Source organism: Leuciscus leuciscus (genome assembly GCF_965113295.1).
Source record: "Leuciscus leuciscus genome assembly, chromosome: 9".
Classification (NCBI taxonomy): domain Eukaryota; kingdom Metazoa; phylum Chordata; class Actinopteri; order Cypriniformes; family Leuciscidae; genus Leuciscus; species Leuciscus leuciscus.
In genome coordinates, this window is record NC_138733.1 from 21,736,307 (window position 1) to 21,745,469 (window position 9,163).

General features: G+C 35.4%; 1 protein-coding gene across 2 annotated transcripts in view; it reads right to left on the minus strand.

Annotated features, from left to right (window-relative positions):
* dph1 (diphthamide biosynthesis 1) overlaps positions 1–9,028 on the minus strand; it is a 108,707-nt gene extending 99,679 nt beyond the window's left edge. For both annotated transcript variants that reach the window (XM_082180556.1, XM_082180555.1), the window contains exons 1-2: positions 8,928–9,028; positions 3,024–3,173 (exon numbers count right to left, since the gene is read on the minus strand). In XM_082180556.1, the coding sequence (XP_082036682.1) occupies positions 3,024–3,173; positions 8,928–8,979 (202 nt within the window). In that variant the 5' untranslated portion in view covers positions 8,980–9,028. The remainder of the gene's footprint in view (positions 1–3,023; positions 3,174–8,927) is intronic.
* Positions 9,029–9,163: the final 135 nt, after the last annotated feature.

Consider the following 9,163-nt stretch of genomic DNA (forward strand, 5'->3'; position numbering starts at 1 on the left):
GGGTCTCTGTATGCTCACTTCAGGTGCGTGGGGCCATGCACACAGATAACAGCGCGCGGGTACCGAACTGAGTTCTCTTTTGCCTCTTCTTGCGCTTGAATGTGTAAATTGGCAAGGCAAAACATGTTCAAATGATAAACTTTCACTTTATCGATGGTTAAAATTTGCAATTAATCCGCAAATCACATGCATGACGAATCGTGGGGCCTGGTTCTAACCATCAACTACGATCCGTTACACCCCTAAAATGCTGTGAAAACTATATACAAATTAGAGATGCACCGATCGACCGGCCAGTGCCCAGAATCAGACTATAAACAATTATGAGTGAAATAACTTGTCATTTTGGGAATTTTTACATATTTTTACATATTTAAATATTTCTCAGAATACTATTTGAGAAAAATAATGCCGAAAACTGCAGAAGATAGAGGAAACCGTAAAAAGAGAGAGACAATATGGTCAAAAATGATCTTTGCCCATTGAGTCCAGAAATAGAGGGGGCTTTTAAAAATGAAAACCTCCACAACAAAGAGCCCAGCAGACTGTAGCATTCTCTCCAATCCCCATGAAAGTACTCAGCACAAGCCACCTGCTAACACATTCAGCACATCAAACACTTGTCTGTTGTCATTCACATCAATAGAGGCTTGAAATTGGGCATTTCTGCGGCTATGGTGCATTATTAGGACTTTTTGTGATTAAAGATTGGTCATCGATGTAGGTCTTAACTCTACAGACAAGTTCTTTATGGTGAACATGCATCCGAATATAATGAAATCAACTAAAGCCTTGTCCTGCTTCATCTTTTTCCCTCGTCTTACTGTGTAAAGGCCCATCCTGAAGTCTCTGTGACACCTGTACTAGAATGACGGAGGACATGCTACAACAGAGCCTTGGGACGAATTTCTGTCAGACAGTGATGCATAACCAAAGGGAGGGGATAGGAGGTCGGTTGGGTGAAAGTGACAAAAATCCCAATTAGAAGACTAAAAAAACATGGAAGGTCACATATGACATTTCTTGAAACAAAACTGTTTGTTAGAACAACTGCACTACTGGCCTATTTTGACTCAGCTGTTCTGACATGTTAGGGACAGTGTCATTGGAATAACACATTTGGCTCGCAGTGCTCGGGCATCACAACGGTTATGACAGATTAAGAACGCAGGCTAAACACGCAAAGCCAAGTAAGAGCCAAAGGGTTGCTGGATCAAGACTCACAAGTCTAAGACGCGGCACCCACGAAAAGGCCTTCAAGCTGAGTCAATTCATCATCAACACAGAGATAAACAGCTCTTGATTGGACGCATCAAAATAAACGAGGATTAAATTTGCATAACGATAAATGATACGGCACAAATAATAGGATTAGCGTGCTGCTAGCCATGATTTCACCATCTTTTTTATGCGATGATGAAATTCTCTGAGGTTAGCTTAAGGAAATAAAGCACGTACATTAGAATACGATGTAATTACTTCCAATAAAAGGAATAATCTACAGTAAAATGCTATAGTGAGACAGCTTGGGCCGACCCTGGAAAACAACTTGACCACTTATAATTGCTGAAATCTCACTAACAAACTGTAAGACATCTCATTAGAGCGGTTTCAAACAAGCCATAAGTGTTGCTTTCCGAGGGGAATAATTTCACACCAATCTGCCAAGATCTTTGAAAAAAATAAACACTTATGGAAGTCACTACCAAGGATATATCATATTTTGATGCAAAACAGCCCAGAGACCTTCAGTTTTTGACCGTATGAGACTAAACACTGGCCGCTGAAAACACAGAATAAAACACAACAACAAAACAAAAAGAAATGTTCATTTTGTCACATATTCTTCCAAATAAGAATAAATTATTGAGACTTTAAGACTTACTGAGATTCTTAAACTAAGGTAGAAATCTAGGCAACACTTTACAATAAGTCTAAATTATACAAACTTTTTTAAAATGCATTAGGCATCATAAACTAATTACAAACAACACTTTTATTAAACACTTTTCTTAAACCTCATTTATTATATTTATTATGTTTAGCTTAGAATATGTAGATACAATGACTATTGAATATAGTTACAATAGAATATTAACTATTTATACAGCTTATTATAATATGTACAATTTAACATTAGCCAAGATAAATTCTGTAAAATATAAAGTTAATTACTTAAAGCCACTAGGGTATCATGAATTAACAAAGTTTAACCTTATTGTAAAGTGTTACAGAAATCTGAAGAAAAATCAAATACAAAGATAATATTTCAAGCTGCTGTGCACTGAAGAATAAAAGTCATTCTGACTGTTGAAAAAGCGCCCTTGGTATTCAGCAGGATCGGTTGATGGTTAATAAGCTAATGACCATATTTTGCTTCACATTTTGCTGAAGCAAAGTTCTGACAAAATTAGGTAATTATGCCTCTAAATGTCATGAATTTCACCAATTTTCCCAGCTGGCTTAAAGCAACCCTCTGCAGTAATTTGAAGCTTGCACTTTGTTCCAGAGAACCACAAAAAGACCACATCTTAATTTATGCCTGTGGAAACCTCCAAGGCAATTATGCTTTTCAGTTTGCTTGACTCTGTCCATATAACTAAAAACACAATAGTGAAGAACATTAATCTAAAATAATGCAGCATGTATGCTCTCATAAAAGCAATAAGCTTGAGACATACCTTATGTAATGCTGCTGCATTATCCTGCAAACAGAGATGAACTTTAGGGCAATTTAATTCTCTATAGTCAGACAAACTGAATAACTAATGTTCTGGGAATGAAACTGTAAGCCTAATAACATAAAATAAAACACAACACATGACAACACGCTCAAACTACTTACAATACATTGCCTCTTTTGTTGAAGTAGACAGCAAAACAAAAGTTTATTTGCAAACATTTTACTTAAAGTAAATGGTTCAATAAAACATTAAATACATTACCTTTACCTAATAGCTCAATGTAACCTTAAACGCATAACCATTAACCTTTTTGATTAAAACGATTTTAAATGTACTCACCCCTCTTGGCTTTGGCTTGTCGTACCCTCCATATTGTTTTGTGGATCTCAAAATTGTAGTTAGCTGGCAAAGCCTTAATGGCCTCGTTGAGCTGTGGATCTTTGAGGATCTCATCAGGAATCTGATTTGCCACTCTCCTCGGTCCTCGCACTACATTAAAAAGACAATATGAGAGTTAATTCACCTAATTTGCTTTAGAGAAACAGACTGAATTTGTTGTAAGCATCACTGAACTCAAGTGTGCCTTAAGACACTGTTGTGTAATTTACAATATGTGCAATTGCAAAGTACCACTAAAAATCTCATTTCATTTTTATGAGAAATTGATTGGGCTCTAGCCTATAATAAGACAAGGAAAGCCCACACAATCATTTCTCAGATCCAAAATTAATCTTCACAAATCAATCAGCACACTGTCAGGACAGCAGCTGAACTGAGAGGTCAGCCATTAGCAGAATGAGTCTGTCAGTGACATTCATTTATTTTTTAAGTCTACAGTACAACAGACAGACCATCTATAGTGTAAGTTCTGGCTAATTTAAGTGGGCATATTCCAATATACAGTACAGTATAAATATAAATACACATATAAATGTGATGTCAGAACTACTCAGTCACCGCCTTCAGTCACCACCCCGAGCACAGCCCACTGTCAGGAAACTACGTCATTGCACAGGCTTCCAAACATCATTAATATAAGAGAACAGTGGCTAATGTTTATTTATTCAGAAATGCCACAGCAATTAGTTCGACCTTAACCGTCTGTTCTGCACAATTCACAAGTGACCGCTTCGTCAATCAGGCACAGTTCAATGCCGGTTTTTCAAAGAAGCAAATCCTCAAAGATGCTGCAGTCCCTACAGTTCATAGTTTTACAAGTTTACTTTGGGCGTCAATTCCAGCATGTTCTCGCGTTCTGTGGGCATCCTTGCACATTTACCACAAGTACACCTTTTACAGAAAAAAGTAACATTGTAAAATAAATTGTAGCACGTCAAATTACTGTATCAGTAGTAAAGCAATAGTTACATGGATTACTGCATTCGGTGTCTGTCTGCTAACGTTACATATTATAAAGCAGTTAAGTGTTTCAAAATCAGTATAACTAGCTATTAACGTACATATATTGGACATTTAAATCGAATTTGACCAAAAAAAAGTCTGTTTGTTTACAGACAGTTTAAATTAGCGTTAACATTAAATCTGTGTGCAGCATTGATGTAATGGTAATTATAATACTCTTAACAATAACGCGGAAAGTAAGGAGGTGGTTATTTGTCTCCTGTCGTCGCCAATTCGGGGTCTGAGTCCGTCTCGAACATATAGGCCGGATAACATTTCCCTCAGCAATGTCCATCATCACAGGTGATTTACCTTGCTTGTGAGCATCACCAAGCCACAGCAGGCTACAGCATACATGACCCTAGTAACTTGTGGTTGGCCTGGCCTCAGTCACTCAGAAAACAACAGGCCAATCAGAAGAGAGGGTCATTAATATGAATTAGACAGGCCAAAATCGACCTGTTCTTAGCAGAGCTCCTGAGAAAGGAGCTGTAGAAAATATAATGGGATGGTTTTTGGTACTTAAACTGCAAATATACATTCGTAAGGACATCACAACCTAAAATAAAACTTCAGAAAGGTGTACAATATGGGACCTTGAAGGGAACGTTTCTCAGTTAAAGCCTTACTTTCCAGTTAGACTAAAGTGTAGCTCTGCTTGAGAGAAAGAACGCATTATCTTGATGTTTTGAGACAACTCTCCTTTGTTTATAGTTAGAGCCTGGCCAAATCCCACCTTGGAAAAGCTGTGTTGGTGTGTGTGTTAGTCTTTTTGGTTACAGGGTAAAAGGAATAAGTGGCATTATTGGAGATTGACTGGGTTGTTGTTCTGGACATGCTGGCGCCCAGCAACCCAAATCTTGGAAGGTCACGACTTGCCTAACTTCAGGGCCCGAGTGTCAGCTGCATAATTGATGGAGATATGCTTCAGTCTATCTGTATATGTGTGGAAAATTACTATGTTTATCTACTTCTTAGCCATGAGAATCATTCAACCTGAAGCAAGGACATATCTTAGACCTTGGTGAAGGGTATAATTGCTGTGATATGCGTAACTGTAAGAGGGGCAGCCTACAATTTCCATTGAGTCTTGAAGCTGACTTCTAAGAGCTATGAAACTGCAAACTATCTTCAGTAAAACTTTTCTTTAATTTATTATAATTCTGACTCTTGTCTTAATCAATCATTTCTGGTCCTGGGTCTTTGACTGTAAATCCCCTTACACCATGCAAGGAAGTGATGGTTAGGGATAAATGGTGGTTCAGTTTATGGGAGACTGGCAAACAGAAAGTCAATATGAAAAAAATGTCATAAATCTCGACAGATTGCCAAAATTGACCTTCAGACTAAACATCATGTTCATCATAAACCAAACACTATGCAGAAACACAATGTTGGTCATGCTGTGTGGATATTTCTCCACAGCAGGCCCTCAGTCTTCTGAGGGTAAAGGGTAAAAAACAATTCAGCAAAATCAACCCTCTACGCTCGAGTTGCCATTGGCTAGTAATTTTTATTTTTATTTGACTCACCAGAATTTTTACATGGAATGCAAGAACAATGCAAATAAAACATTCGACATAAATATAATATAAAAAAAATATAAAATATAAATTTCAAACTCTATTAAAGATAAGTAAACAGTCTGTAATAAAATAAGAACAAATAATCAAACTACAGCCAATAGCACTTGTAACACAAGTACAAAGATACATTAAACTGTGTTTTTGAGGTTTTTCAGATAGATCTAACAGTAGTTAGAAACAGATTAGGTAGATCAGATACATTGGCTATGGCTAGCCATTGGCTAGTAAAAAAGTAGTAAAAAACTAAAAAAGAAATCTTTTAGTTGCCTAGCATATTATGCAATATGTATTATACATAGTATTATAGCCTAAGTATTATGCCACATATTATGCAAGTGATTTACTCGCATTCTAGAGGGCATGTCATACTGACATGCAACCTGACAGCAAAACAATGTTCTGGAGTTAAAAAGTTAGAATCCAGACCTAAATCCCCAAAATGAAAAAAATGTTGCCCACAAAAAGTATTCTCGTCGCTTAATAAACTTATGGTTGAGCCACTGTAGTCACTTGGACTATTTTAAACAACTTTCTGGGCCGGTAAGTTTCAATTACAGAGAAGCCTATGGAGGAGTCAGACAGCTCTCAGATTAAATCAAAAATATCAAAAAAATGTGTTCCGGAGATGAACGAAAGTCTTGAGGGTGAGTAATTACTGACAGAATTTTCATTTTTAGGAGAACTAACGCTTTAAGTGAAATAAATTATGACAAATGTATTTATATATTTGGGTGGGAGACATGACATGCAATTCTACCCGTCCATGATGTCATAACCTAAACCTAATAAAAATGGGTATTTGTTAAAAATATATATCTTCATGTTGTTCCTCTGACAAGATATTATTACAGCATACCATAGCTGTAGTTGGTATATAAAGACCTCTACTTTAAATTTTTATCTAAACATCAAAATTGTCATGTGCTGTGACTGTCCGGGATATGTGTGACCTTACTAACATGACAATATATATATCAGCAAAGTATAAATAATTGATAGATTTACCGTTTAAGTAACAGAATTAGGCTATTTCAACAGACACAGAAAGTGTTGATGTCTGTGTGTATGATTTTAAAGCAAGTTCTGGCCAAATACATTTTGTCCGTAAAATGGGCGTCATATGGTGTGACACTGCAATCTATATTTTGAACGGGCAATCATTTGGACATCATTATGATGAAGAGGTCCACACTCAACCAGGAAGTTGCAGTGTCATCTCTGGAGTGGTTTGCAAGGTCATGAGTTGACTTCTGGCTTTTTAATTGCTCTGTATCTGATATGCTCACTAGTGGTCAATGTTTTGTGTCTTATGGTGTGACATTATTTACATAAAAATGAAACACTTTTATACGAATTTTACTAATTAATTCTTTAAAATCATTCCTGCCATGTGGCAATTTACATGCTAAGTATAAGCTAGCTGTTTTTAGTTAACCAAGAGATTAGCTTAACTGAACCAAACGTCATATGGTGTGACACTGTATCATATGGTGTGACTGTTTTTCTAAGTCACACAATATGATATATTTGTCACACAATATTACATACACCTTTTTTAATGATAAATAAATAACTATTCAAAACATATTCAATGATAATAGTGAATGTTTAATAGTGAACATTAAATTACCTATACAATTAATGTATTTCTTTTCAATTTTATACTTAATTTAATGTTCTTGAAGTGAGATGGTGTTTGATTTACTCATATTTATGAGTTTCTTATAATTTTAAAAGTTTTAAAACAATGTTAGTATGTTTTTTGATTAATGTTAACTGAATGGAATTAATTTAATGTTGAATGCAAATAAAATACAGTTTTTTGCATTGACAAATTGTGGAGTGGTGCAGTTCATCATATAGCGTGACACTATATAATTTGGTGTGACATTCAGAATTGTGCCAGTAAAAATACTTTCTTAATTATAAATCATTAAAAAAGTCAACGGAACACAAGAGAAATAGTATCAGCAAGAGTCACAAGCATTTTCATAGATTTATAACCGGGTTTAACATAATTAATCTAAACTATCTGGAAAGGCTGAGGAGAGATTACTTACTTTGCATGATGATTTAGAAAAAAAACACAAAATCTAATGAATCTGCACAAAAGGAATGTTAAATCTTAAGATAGAAATGATAACAATTTATGTTGAAGTTAGTTACTTAGGGAGAGTATATCCCATTTTCATTTTATATAGAATAACTTTTATGTCACACCATATGACAATTTTAGGCAGGAATGCAACAAATTGGTGAATAAATCCAATTTCAAATACAAAATCTAAAAGACCACATATATTGTGGGAAATGCAAGAGTCAGTACAACACAACTCAATATTTTTTATGCCTAATATTTGAAGTAAAAAATAAAAACTTTTTTCAGGCTTATATGTCTCCCACCCATTTACATTAAAGAATATTGTTGTGCTATTAAGAGCCAGAGGTTCAAACAAAGTTTCAATGCTTTCTATAGGCACAGTAGGCTACAACAAATGCATCAGCTATAAGAACAAATTACAATCATTCCAATATTTCTTCTAAAAACACAGCAATGTTTGGGCAAGAAACCTGACAAACTGTTTAGACGTTTGTTTGTTTTTTTCAGTGAATATTTCTTTACATAGGCCTATCTACAGTGATTTTGAAAACACTAAGGATGGGAAGAGGGGTTGCAGTAAGAGGACAGACATGTGATATATCTGAGAGCATCATTACTGATGGTAATACGTGAAAACACGATCATTTCTCACAAGAAACAATGAAGTTCTCTTTAATTTACAGACAAAAACAGTACTGATGCCCAAAGAAAACGCCTTCCAAAACGTATTTAATGTCCCATGCCTTATTTCATGTAAACAGTACAACTATCATAAAAAAGAAATCAATTCATTAAACAGTAAAATGGATACGGAAGCATTTATATAATTTGTTGTTTGAGATGATACCAAAATAAAAACTACTGCTAAAAGAACACACATTTCTGCTATTTGACTAAAAGACATAGCCTTTGTGACAACTAGACTCAGTAACACATACTATACTATAGATCACATATGAACATTTATGACAGAATATGCCGCATAATGACAGTAATATATCCCATAAGACACTAACATTATATTTCACATTAGACAGTAAGCGACTACAAGCGACGTTACTTTAAAAGACAGGTCTGGATTTTTACAGCTGACAGACATCTCAATCGCAACCGCAACACGAAGAACTATTAATAAATTCAACTAATAATACTCACCATTAGGTTTTTTCGCAGTGAGCACTTCAATCTCGCTAGTGGGAGCCGCCATCTTTCCCCAAACAAGTGCACGTGTGGAGTGAAACAGGCATTACTCATCGAACACAGAACAGAACTGATGTGAACAAATCAAGTGTCGATACCATAGATAGCCTACGACGCATTAAGGGATAAGGAAAAGGTTTTTAGAAGGAACCCCTTTCCTCTCATTAAAATGCGGCTATATATTCACATTT